Raw genomic sequence first — 19616 nt, 5'->3', positions numbered from 1 at the left:
TATAAAAATCTAAACACTGTCCTCACCAATGATCCAACAATGACGTGGAGCTCTACAAGAATGAATGTAAGTCTACAAGAATGAATATAAGTCACGTGAGACCTCCAGATAAGGGAAAAGGTGCTGTGCTAACCACATTTCAACTAGAGCACCTTTCTGTTCCTTCAAACAACCCTGGTTGGTGTAAGTCATTCCATTTTCTAGGTTAGCAAAATCATACCCAAGGACATCACAAATAATTAAGTGGCTGAGCTAGAGTTTAAACCATGGTCTCCTTGATGCCAAAGTTCATTTTCTTTTCTTTTTTTTTTAAGATTTTATTTATTTATTTGACAGACAGAGATCACAAGTAGGCAGGCAGAGAGGGGGAAGCAGGCTTCCCGCTGAGCAGAGAGCCCCATGTGGGGCTCGATCCCAGGACGCTGGGATCATGACCTGAGTGGAAGGCAGAGGCTTTAACCCACTGAGCCACCCAGGCACCCCCCCAAAGTTCATTTTCTTTCAAGCTGCCCCACTGCCACATTTCTGAGGGAACTGACATCATTCCAAATGCGAAAAGCGCCTAAAATCTCATCATTCCAAATGAGAGAAAGCCTTACATCAGGGAAAAAAATAACAGACAAGATATTTTCTCCTCTCTTTTGAGCTTTTCAGTTTCTTCATTCTTTCTTTCATACCAACATTCTCCCCCGAGATGTCACTGTGCCAGGATTACCAACCAACATGGCACTGAAGTCCTGAGCTGAATTTTCCAGGTTGTACTGAGTTCAACTAGAGCCTCACAGGCAAGCTTCTTGGCAGAGGAAAAACGCTACCAGGAGAAGATCTGGGTTCTGATCCTGGCCATTTAATAGCCAAAATACAACTCTCAAGAAAGAAATTGCTCTACACCTAATAATGTGTTTTCTTGAAAGGAATATTGTGCCCCAGTGGTCAGCAAATTTTCTGTAAAAGGCCATAGAGGACATTTTAAGCTTTGAGGCCACCTATGGGACTTGTAGGCATGCTTGTCTTTGTTTTTTCAGTGACCATTTAAAGATTATTCCTGACTTGGGGGCCATACAAAATCAGTGGAGAGTTTATCCCTGTTAATTCTAAAAAGACCAAAGTAATATGAAAATTGGAGCTGACGAATGTGATTACAAAGTTTGAAAGTAAAATGTACAATAGCCCCTTCTATTTGCTCTTGTATATGAGTAATAACGTTCTGAAGTATAAACAATTTGGTGTACAATTTCATATTCAGCATTTAAAAATTATACAATTCCAAGAAGATAGGAATCAATACTTACTATATACTCACTTGGGGCTAGGTATCACGTAAGAGACATACACACATGTGTATATGTATGTAAATATGAAATCTCAATCATCGCAACAATTTTGAAAGGTACTTGTTGTTATCCTATTTATCAGATGGCAAATTTGAGGTACAGAAAAGTCAGTCAAACTGTTAAACGTGGCATACAGGAATTGTTTCTTCTATCACCAAAAAACTGAAAAAGTGTCTGATATTAAAAGTCAAATACCAGGATTCCAGCCCCAGGCCAGACAGGACACTCCCTATGTGTGCAACCTTAACTATTTAAAAAAGGGGGGAAGAAGGATAATGTTCCAATCAATCTACTACAAAACACTCTTGTGAACATCACCTAAGAGATGCAAAGTTTTTTTTTTATAAACCACAAAATTTTTATACAGAATGAAATAATCATTTTTGTTATAGGAGACAATTACTTTTCCCTATGCATTTCATATGTTACCTAAGTCTGTAAGTTAAACAACAATTTTGGACAACTCTTTAGTGAATTAACAAACACCAATTGAAATATTCAGACAAGACAGGCTTGAACTATCACACATTATCACCTTGGAGGAGAATCATCCTGCTTTTTAAATCCAGGAGGAAGAGCTGGTCCAAAAAACCCTTCATCATCATCGTCGTCGTCATCTTGATTTCTCCTCTGTTTTCTAAAAATACAGTAGCGCAACTTTATGCAAATGTTTTTCACAGAGAAGTTTTGAGTTTTAAAGGAAGCCATTAACTCCCAACTAGTTGTATGAATGCTGATAATAAATACTAACAAATTAATCTTGCCCAATAACAGCAAATGGATACCACAGTAGATCTTACACTAACCTTTTCTTGGAATTTATTTTTGGTCTAGAATAGAGACTGGTTAATTCTCTCTGGTGGGAATACTTTATCAGTTTTCTATATTTTCTACAGTGTTAATTCAAGATTCCACTTGCTGAGGTTTTGAACAGTCTACATGCTGAAAATTTTGGAGAAAAAAGTTCATGATTCTCCATTTTAATCTCATTCAGGAAGGGTTTTAACTTGCTATTTCTGTCCATAATCTTTAAAATGCATAAAAAAAACCTTGCAACCCAATACTAAACAAAGATTCCACTTCTTATTTACATGGATCTATGGTAAGTAAGATTGTTAGAGGGAAGTCATTCATTTACTTAAGCAAAAACCATCCACTGTAGAAAAAATTTTTAAAAGAAATGCTATGGCTTATTTAGAATATTTAGTCATTGCAGCAATACTTTCAGGAAAAATCCTTTCAATAAGAATTTAATCAAAATCCTAGGTATCTCCACAGCTATCTGCTACTAGAATAAATTTCTTTCTCCACAGCATAGTTCATGAGGCAATGCTGTGTGAAAGGATTTCTTCTTCTGCTGTAAAAACACAGATATGTTGTTCTCTGACTAGCTATCTGTTTCAGCCAATGTATGCTAGATTTGAAGCTTGGTTTATCATTTAAGTGACCGACCTTGCCACTGGACCACTGTCATCGTCTTCAGATTCTTGATTTTCTTCATATAATGAACTACTGTCCTCATCACTGTCTGAGGACTCCGAGCTACTGCTTTTATAATTAGGGGGCAGAGCTGGTCCTGCAACTGAAGAAAATTTCTTGTGTAAGTCCTAAGTGGCCACAACTGTTTCAATGAACCCCCTAGCTGGCATCTTATATCTTCTCTTCTGAAATTCACAGCACCTGTGGGCTATTACTTATTAGGAACATTTAATCTCATTTGTCCCTGTTTTGTATGTTGTGGTTTTGTCTTTCCAACTACAGAAAGACAGCAATCGTGGTTTACGTAGTATAAGATTCACAAAAAAATTAATATACCCAAACTTGTAACTGTAACAATAGCATATAACTTCCCTGACATCTTACAATTTTTGCATTGGTTCCAATTTTGGTTGGTGCAACTGCCAAGATAGTTTCACAAGTTTTTGCTCCTACAGACAGCATTTGATAGGCAATATTTACGTCACGGTGCTAACCAAGCAACAAATTTGCCATTCCATACTCTAAAAATCAATAATCAAGACTATCCATTCTGGTTTATGATTAAGAACCACCACTTTAAAAATTATCTTTACTGGCATCATCATACTTCCCAGGTTTTTTTTTTTTTTTTTTTTTTTAAGATTTGTTTATTTATTTGAGAGAGAGAGATAGCACAAGCAGCGGCATAGGGAGAGGGAAAGGAGAAGCAGACTCCCCTGCTGAACATAGAGCACAACTCGGGGCTTGATCCTAGAACCCTGGGATCATGACCTGAGCTGAAGGCAGATGCCCAACTGACTGAGCCACCCAGGCATCCCTGTTTTCTTTTTGAGATGATTTTTCAAGCTGAAACAAAAATTAGTGTCACTTTAAGCTTTACTGCTTACTAGTAAAGACACAGAGAATGAGGCTACACCAGGATGTTGCTGCTGGGGATGGGGGATGGGGATTTTCTGGAACCACTCACCACAATGACTTGCTCTCACTCTACAACTTAGCAAAATTACAAATTACTGTATAATGCCATTGCATGATGTCACGTCATACCTGTCTATACTGAACCTGAGCAGTGACGCTAAAACTCTGCTGCCATAGTTCCCAAACCTGGATGCTTATCACAACTGCCAAAAAATCATATATATATATATATATATATATACACACACACACACACACACACACACATATGTATATATATATATATATAATATCTATCTATGTATCTACATATGTATATTTATGCATGCATGCCCTAAGCCAGAATATCTTTTAAAAAAATTCCTGGGCCCTTTCCACAGAGATTCTGATTCAGCTGGCCTGGAGTAGGGCCTGAAAATATGATTTTCCAAAGAACTTTCCTGGCATGCTAGTCATTCAATATTAATAATAGCAAAAACTTGAAAATAATAAATAAAAGAGAAAAAATATGTCTTGAGTTCTGATATGCGATGCACTTTTACCCACAACCCTGAGATTAAGAGTCATATGCTCCACTGACTGAGTCAGCCAAGAGCCCCTTCTATGCCCTATTTTCAGAAATTCACATGCAAGGGGCACTTGGGTGGCTTAGTCAGTTAAGTGTCTGATTCTTGATCTCGGCTCAGGTCTTGAGGTCAGGGTTGTGAGTTAGAGTCCTGCATTGGGCTCCATGCTGGGTGTGGAGCCTACTTAAAAAAAAAAAAAAAAGATTCCCATGCATTACCATTAACTTATTTAATTCTAACAACAACCCTATTAGGAAGTATTATTATTTCTACCTTTCAGATAAGGAAACTGAGGCAGAAAGCAACTTGCCCAACTTCACACAATTAAGTACAGGAGTTGGGATATGGACCCAGGAGTCTGATTTCAGAGCCTCTACCCTTAATCACTATACTAGGCAACATTCAATGAAGAGTCAACATCCATCCATCCAACAAATACTTACTAAGTAAATACTCCTACAAAAATAATATAAAAAGGAAACAAATATAAAGAGTGACTGTAAATATGTGGGAAAGGAATTTTAAAGACAGAGGTCAGGGAAGGCCTTTCAGAGAAAACATCTGAATGGAAACTTAAATGATGAGATGACAGTGGCCACCAAACCATCTGAGGAAAGAACAGTCTAGACAGAGAAAGAGCGACTGCAAAAATCCCATCATGGAACTAAGATTGATATGCTTGAAGGACAAGCCAAGTCAGCAAAATGACAAGATAAGGCTGGGATAAAGGGGCCAGACTGTATGCTCTGGAGTCAACTCTTTGGCTTTGCATTCCAGCTTAGCTGCTAACTAGCTATGTGATTTGGATGTTATTTATGCATTAAAGATTTATTTATTTATTTGAGAGAGAGAGAGATAAAGAGAGAGCATGTGCAAGTGGGGGGAGGGGTGAGGGAGAATCTCAGGCAGACAGTCCCTGCCCCACATTGAGTGGCAGTCCAGTGTGGGACTTGATCTTACCACCCTGAGATCAGGACCTGGGCTGAAACGAAGAGCTGGTCACTCAGCCCGCTGGGGCCACTGGGGTGCCCCTGGATATTATTTAACCAACCTGTGTTATACTCTTGATCTGTAATATGAGGTTAATAATACTCCCAATCTCAAAAGGCTATTGTGAAGATTACGTCAATTAACACACACAAAGCATCTTACACAGTAGCTGGCATCCACTAAGCACTCAACAGATACTAATATGAGATGTGGTAAGGAGTTTGGGTTTTAATGATAGGCAGTCACTGAGAGGTTTTAAGTCTGGAGAGACATAATCTGAATTACATTTTTTAAAAATACCTGTTTGCTTATGGACAATAGACTGGGGGATTGGGAGTAAGGGAGATGAGTTAGAAAGCTGGCAAGAAATAATTTGATTTGCAACATAATTTGAAGGAAGGGCAAAGAGGACTTGCTAATGGTCTGGATGGGAGAAGTGACCCCCCCCCCCCAAAAGGACTTGAGGCCTTTTGGCTGGAACCGCCATCTTCCAGTAATTCACCAAAATGACCAACACAAAGGGAAAGAGGAGAGGTACCCATTATATGTTCTCTAGGCCTTTTAGAAAACATGGAGTTGTTCCTTTGGCCACATACATGCGAATCTACAAGAAAGGTGATATGGTGGACATCAAGGGATGGGCACTGTTCAAAAGGGAATGCCCCACAAATGTTACCATGGCAAAACGGAAGAGTCTACAATGTTACTCAGCATGCTGCTGGCATTGTTCTAAACAAACAAGTTAAGGGCAAGATTCCTGCCAAGAGAATGAATGTACACATTGAGCATATTAAACATTCAAAGAGCCGAGGTAGCTTCCTGAAGCGTGTGAAGGAAAATGAGCAGAAAAAGGAGGAAGCCAAAGAGAAAGGTACTTGGGTACAACTGAAGCGTCAGCCTGCTCTGCCCAGAGAAGCACACTTTGGAAGAACCAATGGAAACGAGCCTGAACTGCTGGAACCGATTCCCTATGAATTCATGGCATGACAAATGTAAAGAAAATAAAAGACCTCAAGACTGTGGGGGCGGGGGGAGGACTTGAGGTTGAGTCTTAGGTTTCTGGCCTGAGTGGCCAGCCAGGAGGATGGTAACGCTATTTGCTAATATGGGGAAGACTAAGAGGAAGGCAAGTTTGGGGGAAGTGTCAAGAATTTGTTTTCCACATCTTTTTTTAAAAAGCTTTTTTAAAAAAAGTTTATTTATTTAAGTAATCTCTTTACTCAACAGGGGATTTGAACTCATGACCCTGACATCAAGATTCACAAGTTCTTCTGACTTAGCCAGCGAGGTGCCCCCAAGAGTTTGCTTTTCACATTTTAAGTTTAACATGACCACTAAACATGTCAGTGGCACTATCAGTGGTATCTGGGTTTACTGGTATTAAGCTGAGGGAAAAAGAGCCAGTTTTGGAACATTTGGTCTATTTCTGAACATTTTTTTCCTATCCCCTCTTCATGTATTTCTACAGAAGAAATACTCAAGGGGTCACCTAGGTGGCTAAAGCCTCTGCCTTCGGCTCAGGTCATGATCCCAGAGTCCCGGGATAGAGCCCTGCATCAGGCTCTCTGTGTGGCGGGGAACCTGCTTCCTCCTCTTCTCTCTGTCTGCTCTCTGCCTACTTGTGATCTTTGTCTGTCAAATAAATAAATAAAATCTTTTTTTTTTTTTTTTAAATACTCAATACACAGTAAGTTGACTTAAAATCCAAATTTTTGTTTTTAAAAATCTGATGCATTTTTTTCAATATTCTTCTGTATGTCATTAAATAAAGGTAGGAATTTTACCACATGCTACACTAGTAATTCAGCATGCCTAGAAAAGGACAATCAAGCAGCAAAAGAGGAAAACATTAAGAATTAAGGGACAGGAACCATATCTCCAACTCTTTTTTTAAAAAGATTTTTAATTTTTTTGACAGTGAGAGACACACTGAGAGAGGGAACACAAGCAGTGGGAGAGGTAGAGGGAGAAGCAGGCCTCCAGACAAGCACAGGGCCTGACGCGGGGGCTCGATCCCAGGACCCGGGATGACGACCTGAGCTGAAGGCTGATGTCCAACGAGTCACCCAGGCATCCCTCTCCAACTCTTGTTTAAGATTGACTGCATAGTTAGTAGGTAAGTGTTCCCCAACTATACATGGAGACTGTATCTGACTTGCAAGCTTAATGATTAATGTCTTTAATAATTTCTAATTATCTTTTATGTATATTAATTCCTAGGGAAAACACCTTTTAGACTATAATAAGAAGGGGAAGATACCACCTTCTATCAATAACCCTTTCTTCAAAATTCTAGAGGTCACAGCTGCACCATGAAAATGACTATGAAAATTTCCCTTTCATAGAGATTAGCTCTAATCTCTTCCTCTTCATTCTATGTATTAAAGATTTTTTTTTTCCTGTCTCTCTCTCTTTTTTCTCTTTTGCTTCCATCTTTTTCTTATATGAGAGTGTTACCAATGTAATTTGTCAACTTGACACTAACTGGGTAATTTTGGATTGGTTTGGATTAAGGAAAGATTTTATGGGGAGCCTGGCTCAGTCCGTAGAGCACATGTCTCTTGATCTCAGGGTTGCAGGTTCAAGCCTCATGCTGTGTGTAGAGATTATTAAAAAATAAAATCTTGAGGGGTACCTGAGTAGCTCAGTCAGTTGGGCGTCTGCCTTCGGCTTGGGTCATGATCCCAGGGTCCTGGGATCAAGTCCCCCATCAGGCTCTCTGCTCAGCAGGGAGCCTGCTTCTCCCTCTCCTCCCCACCTGTGCTCTTTCTTGCTATCTCTGTCTCTCTCTCTCAATAAATAAATAAGATCTTTAAAGAAAAAAAATCTTAAGAAAAAAGATTTTACTATTCTTTTATACAGTTCGAATGATTAAAAGACTAAATGGTCTAAATAGGTGCTGTCCTTGGTTTTATAACTAACAGATAAATTTGCCTTAAATTTTTAAAGAAACAAGTGTGGTATATAAAAAAGAGCATAGTTAAATAGATGGAGATAAAACTCATCTGAGAAGGATGCAAAGCCTTATTTTTGAAAAATGATCACAGGAAAAATACTGTAAAAGAGTGAGATTCTACTTGGGTTGTATCAAAGGAAATACCTATTATATAATGAAGGAATAGAATATTAAGAGACAGTGACCTAAAAAGGAAAAAGAATATTGAAAATGTAAGTTGGTATAAGCCACTATAAACTTTTTAATAAAATTAAGGACACACCTGGCTTCAGTCTTTCATAGGTATTCTTCTTTAGGATTTGTCTCGAATTTGTCTCAAAATTATTTTAGGCACTTGTAATGAACTAGTTCATCTCTGTCCTAAAACAGTAATGCTATATTAGAATTATTAAAGTAGATCTCTCATTGCAATGGTAATTTTACAAACAGATAATTAATTCCATGAGAATAGGGGTTATGTTTCATTATTTTTCCCTTGTAACATCTGTAATGCAAAACTATGCACAGAAAAAAATATATTCAGTATAGTAAATAAAACCTCGTTACGGGGCACATGGGTGGCTCAGTTGGTTAAACATTCAACTCTTGACTTCTGCTTGGGTCATGATTGTAGCGTCATGAGAATGAGTCCTGCATCGGGCCCACACTGGGCTTGGAGCCTGCTTGGGATTCTCTCTCTGTCCCCCTCTGCTCCCTGCCCCAACCAAATCCTCATGTACACACCCTCTCTTTCTCTTAAAGAAACAACCTTCATTACAGATTAGCAATGGATTCTGATGACAGGAAACACTAACTCAGAACCCCAATTAAACGAAATGTTATTCCCACCAAAAGTAATCCCATTCTTCTCATTAGTAGGCTTATACATACAATAAAATTGTACTCCTTTATGTTTTGGATTTCAACAAAAATTATGAAAATTTGTTTTCTCTCTTATTGTATACATACTTTCACACTAATCTTGATTTTTACCTGCAAAGTCTAAAATGTTTGCTATCTGGTCCTTTATAGGAAAAAAGACTGCTGATCCTGGGGCGTCTGGGTGGCTTGGTCTGTAGAGTGTCTGACTTCAGCTCAGGTCATGATGCCGGGGTTCTGGGATGGAGCCCCTTTGCCTGGCTCCCTACTCAGCAGAAAGCCTACTTTTCCCTCTCCTTCTGCCTGCTGCTCTGCCTACTTATGGTCTCTCTATCAAATAAAGAAATAAAATCTTAAAAAAAAAGATTACTGAACTTGTGACAAGATTGAGCCTGGAAATATCATTAAGAACCCAATTCAGTCTTTTGTAGAGAATAGTTACGTCAGAGAATGTTTCCTGGAGAAAGTGATGGTTGGGATGGGGCTGAAGGATTCAAGTGACTTAGCTGGTGAGGATTGCCGGACGCACCATCCAGGCAGAGGCAAAAGGATCTCTAAAGAACTGGAAACACAAGGGCCTATCACATTTAGAAAAACTGGAAGTGTGATCAGGGACTGGCACCAAGAATGGATAGAAAGGAGGCATCCATGGGGTTCAATGTTGCAGTGGGGTCAAGCACGGTCAGGACTAAAAAGAGTGCCTTGGATTTAGCAAAATGTGTGAAAAACAATTGGTGGGTGGTCTTCATTTACTTTCACTGTGAAATCAGTGGACTGCCAAGAACAGAAGCCAGAATGTAGTGGGTTAAGAAGGTACAACGCAGGGGGTAAGGAGAAAATGGAGAGGATCCAGAGAGAAAGAATACTAGCTACAGGGGGATGTAGAGTAGAATTTTCATAAAGACAAGAAAGATTGGAATGCTTTGGTCAAATGCTGTGGGCACGGAGCCCTGAGAACAAATAAGGCAAGGGATTCAGAGTAAAAATGGAAGGATTTAGCCTTAGAAGCCGATAGTGTACAGTTTCTACTGTAATCAAAGAGATGACATATGGGGCATAGATTCAGGAAAGTTTTAGGCACACTTACAGAAAATTAAGGAAGATCTTTTAAGATGGGATTTACTCCTTCAGCAACATAGAGGGAAAGATAGTCTCAGGGAAAAAAAAAAAAAAAAAAAAGAGGCTTTTAAAGAACCACAGTTGATAATGGGGAAAGAGCTGCACAGGGAAACCTCTGAGGACTGCTGGGCAGAGCTGAGAACCCAGCTGGGGAGGAGACTGTAATTTTTAGTAACATTAGCCTGTGGAGGTCTGAGGTTTTTTCCAGCTGCATTTGGAAGACTGGAGGTAGGCTCATAAGAGGTCAACATTTGGATTTATCCAGAGCTGGGTTTTTGCCAGATGGGTTTAACAGAATCCTGAATGGGTAAGGCAGTTGAAAATATTACAAGAGAGTGGATGAAGTGATGCATTGTGAGGTCTAGGTCTGGGGGCAGAAGTGATTAAAAGAAGGAGGCCAAAAAGGACAGAGGGTAGAGATGGCATAGCTTAATGAGGTTTTAAAACAAAAATTAAAAAACAAAACAAAACAAAACCAAGCAAGTGTAACAGGAAGTGAGAATGATGGCTGAATGAGGGATTCTTGCTCTGAATGAAATTTGAATTTAAGTTTTCAGAGATGAAAGAGTCCAGTGTGTGATTACAAATACAGCTGAAATTAGTGGAGGTGAAGGTCACTGCACATGAGGAATCTGGGGTTGGAGTCAAAAGAGCCAAGGCTCCACTTAACTTCCACAAAACAGCATCTGGAGTATATATACTGGTCTTGAGAAAACATCTCCCCCTTGAGTTTTTCTAATGACATGATCTAAGGGGACATTTTCCAGCATTCAATATTCTAGAGTATTTGAATAAAGTTCATTTGTTCCATCTCAGATCTGTGTGCTCACTCCCTCCTCCGAATCCTGTCAGTGATCTCTCTCGGGGAAGTAGCTAAGTACGAGAACACAGGGCAGATATCCGACTGGGTCTAAGAATTCCCACCTGAGGAAAATTCTGGCACATGCTGCAACATTGACAAAACCTGAAAACATAGTGGTAAGTGAAATAAGCCAGTCACAAAAAGAAAGATACTGTATGATTCCACTTACTTTTTTTTTTTTTTAAAGATTTTTATTTATTTATTTGAAGAGAGAGGGGGAGAGAGAAAGCATACCAGTGAGAGGAGGGGCAGAGGGAGAAGAAATTGAGGCAGAGCCCCAATGTGGGGCTGGACCCAGGACCCCAGGATCATGACATGAGCTGAAGCAGACTTTTTTTTTTTTTTTAAATATTTTATTTATTTATTTGACAGACAGAGATCACAGGTAGGCAGAGAGGCAGGCAGAAAGAGGAAGGGAAGCAGGCTCCCACCTGAGCAGAGAGCCCGATGCGGGGCTCGATCCCAGGACCCTGGGATCATGACCTGAGCTTAAGGCAGAGGCTTTAACCCACTGAGCCACCCAGGTGCCCCCTGAAGCAGACTTTTAACTGACTGAGCCACCCAGGTGCTCTTGTATGATTCCACTTATACGAGAGACCTAGAGTAGTTAAATTCATGGAGATAGAAAGTAGAATGGTGATTGCCAGGGGCTGGAGGAAGTGGCACCGGGGATTCACTGTTTAATGGGTACAGAGTTCAGTTTTGCAAGAGGAAAAGTGTTCTGGAAATGGATAGTGGTGATGGTTGTACAATGTGAATGTACTTAATGCTTAAAAATGGTTAAAATGCTTAAAAACGGTTAGCATGGGATATGTTATGTGTATTTTATCAGAATAAAAAAGTAACTAGATGCATATATATGGTCACATGATATATAAAGAAGGTGACATTATAGTATCATGAAGAAGGGAGGTTGATGACCAATTGGATATCTGTAAGGAAAAATATAAATCTTCACCCCTATCTCACACCATACAGAAATATCAATTCCAGATGAACTGCAAATATAAATGTGAAAGCTAAAACAATAATGCTTGTAGGATAAAATGAAGAACAACTCTGTAACCTTAGAGGAGGCAAGGACTGCTTAAATAGGGTACAAAAAACTCGAACTGTAAAGGAACCCCCCCCCAAATCAGAATATGTTAAAATTAAAAACTTCTGTTCAACAAAACATACTAATGAGAGTGAAAAGGGAAGCCAGAGAATTAGAGGAGATACCTGCAACACACGTAACTGAAAAATGATTTGTTAAGACTATATAAAGAACTCAATAGATCAGTAAAGGCGGACAAATCAGTGGAAAAATGAACAAAAGACTAACACACATCAGCGTTTCCAAAAAATAAAACAAAACAAAAACCCAACAACAAACAAATGAAAAGGTAGTGGACTTCAATTTGTTATCATAGACCTGCAAATTAAACTATCTTAAGACACTGCTACAAACCACCAGATTAAAAAGACAGAGACAACTAAGTGAGAATATGGAATCATTAGAATTCTTACCCAGGCTGGTGGGAGTGTAAATTGGTACTACTTTGGAAACTGTTTGGCAAGCTGAACCGATGCATGCCCAATGATCCAAAAATTTCCAAAGGAATGCAACACGTGCTCACTAAAAGACATGTACTATAACGCACAGCAGGGCGCTGTTAACTGCCTAAAGAGGGAAACTACTCAAATGTCCATCAGGAGTAAAATGGGTGGGATATTGCAGAACATTCACATAATAGACTGCTAGACAGCAGTGACAATAACCAATCTGCGGTAACACCCACAATAATTCATCAACATGATGAATCTCACAAAATAATGTTATGCCAAAATATGAAGCCAGTTACAAGGGAGTTCATATTGTATTTTTCCATTTACATAAAGCACACAAAACCAATCTATGGTAAGTCAAGACAGTCATTCCCCTTTGGTTGAAAGAGGGATGGGGAGGCAGATAGTGCCTGGAAGAGGGCAACAAGGTAATTTCTATGATGTAACCAAGTGTATTTCAAGGATATTGGTACTGATAAACTTAAGAAACCAGACAAAAGAATAATGAGATAAGAAATATCTCAAGATGGGGTACCTGGGTGGCTCAGTGGGTTAGGCCTCTGCCTTTGGCTCAGGTCATGATCTCGGGGTCCTGGGATCAAGCCCCCATTGGGCTCTCTGTTTGGCGGGGAGCCTACTTCCCCCTCTCTCTCTGCCTGCCTCTCTGCCTACTTGTGATCTCTCTCTGTCAAATAAATCTTTTTTTTTTTTAAAGATTTTATTTATTTATTTGACAGAGAGAGATCACAAGTAGGCAGAGAGGCAGTCAGAGAGAGGAGGAAGCAGGCTCCCTGCTGAGCAGAGAGCCCGATGTGGGGCTTGATCCCAGGACCCTGGGATCATGACCCGAGCTGAAGGCAGAGCCTTTAACCCACTGAGCCACCCAGGTGCCCCTGTCAAATAAATCTTAAAAAAAAAAATCTCAAGATTTTTTGGCCAACAGTTATAGTATCAGTCATCCAGGAGGTTAGGAAGGGAACGGAATTATAGTAGGGGGATTTTAGGTGTTAAAAAGAACATGCTGTGCATAAGAGATTGTGCTTGGTGAGCAAGTGGCCATCAAATATCTACCGAGGATCTTTTATGTGCCAGGCAGGGTAAAACTTGGTCAAGATAGAGAGGAGTACCTACACACACAGTGTTAAGTGCTGAGGGTGGGGGTGAGAAGAGAAGGAATACACAAAAGAAATAAACACAAGAGAGTAGACAGAGAAAGGAGTACCTGCAATAAATGCTGCAGAATGATGGAAGCCAATCATTATTAAAGTATCTATTTGGGAGATTAGTGGTTATTTAATGCAAATCCTACCTTGGTTTAAGATCAGGGAATATGGTGAACCAAAAACAACATACATGTAGAAACCCAACTAAAAAACCTGGTTAACCCCACTTTTCTTCAACTTTAGTTGAATGGTCCTTCCTTGCTAAAAATAAAAATGACTTGTTGGCAGTTTTAAAAGAAGGGAGATCTGGAAGAGAATCTCTAGGTGGGAACATGCCTCTACCAATTCCCATATCGTCCCCCTCCACCAGTCAAAGAATGAAAATTAGATTAAGAAATTGGAGGGTTAGGGGAGTTTGGGTGCCTTCTGCTGGGGTCATGATCTCAGGGTCCTGGGATCCAGCCCTACATCGAGCTCCCTGCCCAGAGGGGAGTCTGCTTCTCTCTCTCCCTCTGCCTCTCCCCTTGGCTTGTACTCTCTCTCCCTTTCACTCACTCTCTACTCTTTCTCAAATGAATAAAATCGTAAAAAAAAAAAGAAAAAAAGAAAAGAAAAAAAAAAGAAATGGGTGGGTTGGTTTTCCAGTTTTACTCTTTTCCAACTTTGGTGTCAATCCCAGTGTACAAATTAGAGCAAACATTAAAGGAGATAGAAAGCATTTATTTGGTAAGTGCTCACTCTGTTAAACTAGAAGATCATACTGCCATGGTGAGGCAGATATGTCACAGATCATTTTAAAAAAGTATATTAAAGGGGCGTCTGGGTGGCTCAGGGGTTAAAGCCTCTGCCTTCGGCTCAGGTCGTGATCCCAGGGTTCTGGGATCGAGCCCCACACCCGGCTCTCTGCTTAGCGGGAAGCCTGCTTCCCTTCCTCTCTCTCTACCTGCCTCTCTGCCTGCTTGTGATTTCTGTCTGTCAAATAAATAAATAGAATCTTCAAAAAAAAAAGTGTATTAAATATGTTATGTAATTAAATAGAAGAAAACCCGGGGGAAAAGGAAGGCGTGACCATTCTTGGGAGAGTTTGGAAAAGCCTCACTGAAGCCTCACTGACATTTAAGTTGGGCCTTGGAGAATGGAGTAGGAGTATGTCAAGAAGTGGAGTGAGGCCAGAAAGAGCCTAGAGTATTGAGGAACAGCGCAGAAACTCGGGACTGGTTTCAGCACTGGGCTGTGTGTTCCATATATAATGAGAGAAAGAGGAGCTAGGAAGGTAGGCTGGAGACTAGGGAGCAGAGAATCTTCTACAAGAGTTAAGAGCATGATACGTCAGAAGACGAAATGGCACAGAGGTTAGGAGCACTGGCTGTGTTCTAAATCGGGCTCCACCGTTTATTCGCTATGCGATCTGCGCAACAGCCTGGGCCTCAGTGTTAGCGTTTGTAACATGGAAATGATAATCTTTGCCTTATACAGTGGCTAGGAGAATGAAATGACTGAATGTGTATCGATCGTTTAGCACAGGGTCCAGCCCATTCACCGCTAAATGAGAATACATCATCATTGTCATCATTATCAGCCCACCCTCTCCTCCCTGCTACCGCTAAAGAAGCCAAGTTAGTTCGGTTCGGCCGCGCCCACAGGCCACCGCTCCGCCCTCTCAGGCCTTAGACCTCTGTTCTAAGAGTGGGGCCGGGCCAGAGAAGGGGCGGGCGGGCCTGGCGGGTAGCGTCCACGCCGCCGCTTACCAGGGCTGGGGTCTCGCTCCTCGTCCTCGGCTGTCCCGCGGGCCTTGAAGCCGGGCGGCAGCGCCGGCCCGATCAGATCCCTCGCCATCCGCAGTAGCGGACACTGCTCAAGCTTACAACTCTAACCACGCAGAGTCAAATCTACCCAAGAGGCAACCCGGGATCCGTCGGAAATGCAGGAAGTTTTCCCGGCGCCTACCGATGACGTAGCAGCCTCTGGTTGGCAGAGTTGCGTAATTCGCGAGAACGGAGGTGACGCCTAAGGCTTGTGTCACATTCGCATGCTGGGTTTCCACCTGGCGGGAGGCATGGCTGAGCCGGCTAGTGATTTCGTGTCTTCTGCAGGGTGGTTGCCAGCATCCGAGCTGACCCCCACTTTGGGGCCTCCGAGGGACACTGCCGCGCAGCGGGACAGCTGGATGCTCTGGGCAATGCTGCCGCCGCCACCACCACCGCCTTCGTCGTTCGCCCCCGTAGCAGGGTCACAGCCTTCCTCAGAGAAGCAGCCCCTTCAGGAAGCCCAGGCTCTCCCCGAGGCGCCTCCTCCCTTCGACGCCCAGATTCTTCCCGGGGCACAGCCTCCCTTCGACGCCCAGTCCCCGCTTGATTCTCAGCCTCACCTCAACGGCCAGCCTTCCTGGAATTTCCAGGCTTCGACATCATGGTATTGGAGACAGTCTCCTGGTGTTTTTCCTGGGCATCAGAACGCTCCAGGTAGGCTCTTACTCCTCTCCTCACCACCCCTTTATTTTTCTTCTCCCCTTCTTCCCTCTCTCACTTTCCCCCTTTTCCTCTCTCTACTTCTGATTCTGCCCTGCACTCTTGAAGGCTGTTCATTCATGTCTCATAATTTGTACGACAGTAATGTTTTTCCCCGCCTATTCAGTCAGTTCGACAGTTATTTATTGAATTCCCCCTTTTCCTCTCTCTACTTCTGATTCTGCCCTGCACTCTTGAAGGCTGTTCATTCATGTCTCATAATTTGTACGACAGTAATGTTTTTCCCCGCCTATTCAGTCAGTTCGACAGTTATTTATTGAATTCCAACTATGTACCAGGAACTGGGAACATAGCAGTGAAGCAAACATACAAACATCTCTATATTTATGGAGCTTAACATTTCCTGGTGGCAGAAGACAGAATAAAGCAGTGTGCATTAGAAGGCAATGAGTGCTACGGAGAGAGACACAGCAAAGAAGAAGAATGATAGGGCAGTTTTAAATGTCAGTGTCAGTCATAAAGAAGGTGACATTCGAGCAAAGGGAGGTGAGCGATCAGAGCTGTGGATAATCTGGGGGAATAGGGATGTAAGCAGAATGAACTGCAAGTGCTAAGATCTTGAGGCAGGAGCTGTAGATTGGAGCTGAAGCCCATGTTGCTAGAGAGGAAAGAGCCCCTAGATTGGGGAAGAGGGCAGACCTGCTAGGGCCTTGTAGATGTTGGGACTTTGACTTTTTACTCCTGTGATAGGGTTAGTTTAGGGGCGTGACACAATTTGATTTATATTTTAGAAGGATTAATGGGCCACTGATGGAAATTGACTTAAAGGGAAACGAATTAAGAAGCTTTTGCACCTATGCAAGTGAAAGATATTGGCGACTTGGACCAGGGTGGAGCTCAGGAGATGATGAGAAGTGTTGGATTCCAGATCTAATTTGAAGGTAGGGTAGGGCCAACACGATCTGCTGAAGGATCAGATACAACACGATCTGCTAAAGGATCACACAAGGTGTGAGGTAAAGATAAGAAAAGAATAAAGTTTTTTGCCAAACAAGCAGAAGAATGGGGGTGGAACAGATTTGGAAGGAAGACCAGGAGTTGAGTTTGGAGTATGTTTGTGTCAAATAGAGATATTGAATAGGCTGTTAGTTTGTACTTTCCAGGGGGAGATTTGTAAATTTTTTAAAGATTTTATTTATTTGACAGAGAGAGAAATCACAAGTTGGCAGAGAGGCAGGCAGAGAGAGAGAGAGAGGAGGAAGCAGGCTCCCTGCGGAGCAGAGAGCCGGATGCAGGGCTCCATCTTAGGACCCTGGGATCATGACCTGAGCCGAAGGCAGAGGCTTTAACCCACTGAGCCCCCCAGGAGCGCCCAAGGGGGAGATTTGTAGCTGGAGCTGTGAATTTGGGTATCAGCATATAGATCGTATTTAAAGCCATGAGTTTGTTCACTTAAAACACTTCTCCAACTCTGCCTAAGATTTAATTTACATTAACTTGAATCCAGATCAGTGTTTGGGTTCCAGCCAAGTGCTGGGAATAGGAATGTGCCTAAGACAGTTGTAAATCAGATGAGATGAGCTCATAAATATAAATCAACACAGCATGACTGGTGATGGAGGCATATGAAAGGTGATTTCAGAGTGTAGAGGAAGTTGGAAAGCTTTTGGAGGAAGTGTCTTGGGAGAGTGAGTACAAGGTGAGTTCTGAGAATTGCGCTGTTCTGGTGTGACTGAAGTAAAGTAAGTGGAGGGTATGGAGTGAAGAGTAGGTTGAGGAAATAAACCGAGATCTCATTAGAGGATTCTGGGAAGCCATTTATAGATTGTCCAGCAGGATTGTGACCAGTGGAGGATTATTTTGTGATGTCAGTGTGCAGGGTCTGTTGGAAGAGAGGGGTTAGGAACTGGAAGACAGTGGGGTAGGCTGTCAGAGTAATTGAGGTGAAAGATAAGGGTTTCAGAGTTGAGTCATGGCAATAAGACAGGAAAGAATTTGAGAGAAAGTATATTTCACAAGGCTCTGTTTGCCTAGTGTAAAATTGATGCTGAAAGCACTATATTGGGATTTTATTGTTTACATTTCTACTGTTTGAAATAACTACAAGGAATTTCATCAGGTTAGGGTGGCCACTCCTTTCTTTACTTTGACACCTAAAGTATGTATGGATTTGTAATCTTACCAATTATGTATTCATCTGAAAAATATTTATTTGGTAGATTGTTCTTAATCTTTGTTAATATGTTTGAACTATTACTCTTCTCAGAAGAGGTAGTTTTTGCTCAAGTATTTGTGACATGTTAGGGCAAATAAAAATTTAAAAATTGTGTCATTGTAAATACTTATGGATTTCTATTTGTTTTTTAGTTAAACATCCTTATTTTCCACGAAAATATGATCCAAAGTTCACTGATGTCAACTTCCCTCCCAGTAGAAAACAGAAAAAAAAGGTATTTTTAAAGATATTCTTGAATGTGACGCTTGGGTCCCTATGTCACTGTTTCATGCCTTATATTTCTGTCATAACGGTCTCAATGTTTTGCATCCATTTTTGACACAGGCCTGGCTAAAATAGGATCTTAACTTTAAGGAAAAACTTTAAGCAAAATCTTTTTGAGAAATAAATGGAGAAATTGTAGAAAAAACATTCAATCCAGTTCAGTATATTTTCATGAATAAATATAATTGAGAATTATATTACTAGTAAGTATAAATGTTATTAAATCTTGCTGAGCTAAAAAAAATATGTGTGTGTATACATATATATATACACACACATGTATATTAGCAAATTGGGATGGGAAGGATGGAATTTAGGGAGAAAGAATGGAAATCCAAACTTTTCTCTTATAAAATTGAAAGCATGGAGTTAAGAACAAATTACAATGACATAAACCTTTTGTTTTTTATGATTTTTTTTTTTTTTTATAACACAGATCTTTTAGGAACAAATATTTCTGTGTTTAAAAAAAGCATTTGCAGGGCTCCTGGGTGGCTGAGTTGGTTGAGCGTCTGCCTTTGGCTCAGGTCATGATCACAAGGTTCTGGGATCCAGCCCTGCATTGGGCTCCCTATTTGGCGGAAAACCTGTTTCTCCCTCTCCCTCTGCTTGTGTTCCCTCTCTCTCTGTGTCTCTCTGTCAAATAAATAATTAAAATCTTTAAAAAAAAAAAAAAAGCATTTGCAGCAGTTTTTCTTGTGTCAAATTCAATTAAAATTAAATTTAATATACATAATTTGTTTATCTTCTATACCTGAAGTAATGTCTGAAATTGTTCAGACAAGGTTTTCTGTGCTGTCATTGTTATTTATTATTTGTTTATCTCAATTCCTTATAATGCTTCAGTTCTTTTCA

At 40.8% G+C, this 19616-nt stretch overlaps 2 protein-coding genes and 1 pseudogene across 2 annotated transcripts in view; 2 read left to right on the top strand and 1 right to left on the bottom strand.

The window, feature by feature from the left end:
• The window catches only part of GPALPP1 (GPALPP motifs containing 1), a 36767-nt gene extending 21085 nt beyond the window's left edge, over nucleotides 1-15682 (bottom strand). Inside the window, exons 1-3 of the mRNA XM_059143934.1 lie at nucleotides 15542-15682; nucleotides 2787-2916; nucleotides 1870-1971 (exon numbers count right to left, since the gene is read on the bottom strand). Of these exons, the coding sequence (XP_058999917.1) occupies nucleotides 1870-1971; nucleotides 2787-2916; nucleotides 15542-15629 (320 nt within the window). The 5' untranslated portion in view covers nucleotides 15630-15682. The remainder of the gene's footprint in view (nucleotides 1-1869; nucleotides 1972-2786; nucleotides 2917-15541) is intronic.
• Nucleotides 5767-6302, top strand: LOC131813559 (large ribosomal subunit protein eL21-like; annotated as a pseudogene).
• Nucleotides 15683-15723: 41 nt separating the features above from the next.
• The window catches only part of NUFIP1 (nuclear FMR1 interacting protein 1), a 46287-nt gene continuing 42394 nt past the window's right edge, over nucleotides 15724-19616 (top strand). The window contains exons 1-2 of the mRNA XM_059143933.1: nucleotides 15724-16255; nucleotides 18629-18711. Of these exons, the coding sequence (XP_058999916.1) occupies nucleotides 15823-16255; nucleotides 18629-18711 (516 nt within the window). The 5' untranslated portion in view covers nucleotides 15724-15822. The remainder of the gene's footprint in view (nucleotides 16256-18628; nucleotides 18712-19616) is intronic.

This window comes from Mustela lutreola, chromosome 13, assembly GCF_030435805.1.
Source record: "Mustela lutreola isolate mMusLut2 chromosome 13, mMusLut2.pri, whole genome shotgun sequence".
NCBI lineage: Eukaryota > Metazoa > Chordata > Mammalia > Carnivora > Mustelidae > Mustela > Mustela lutreola.
The sequence above is the reverse complement of the archived record's forward strand: the minus strand, read 5'-3'. Positions and strand labels throughout refer to the sequence as shown.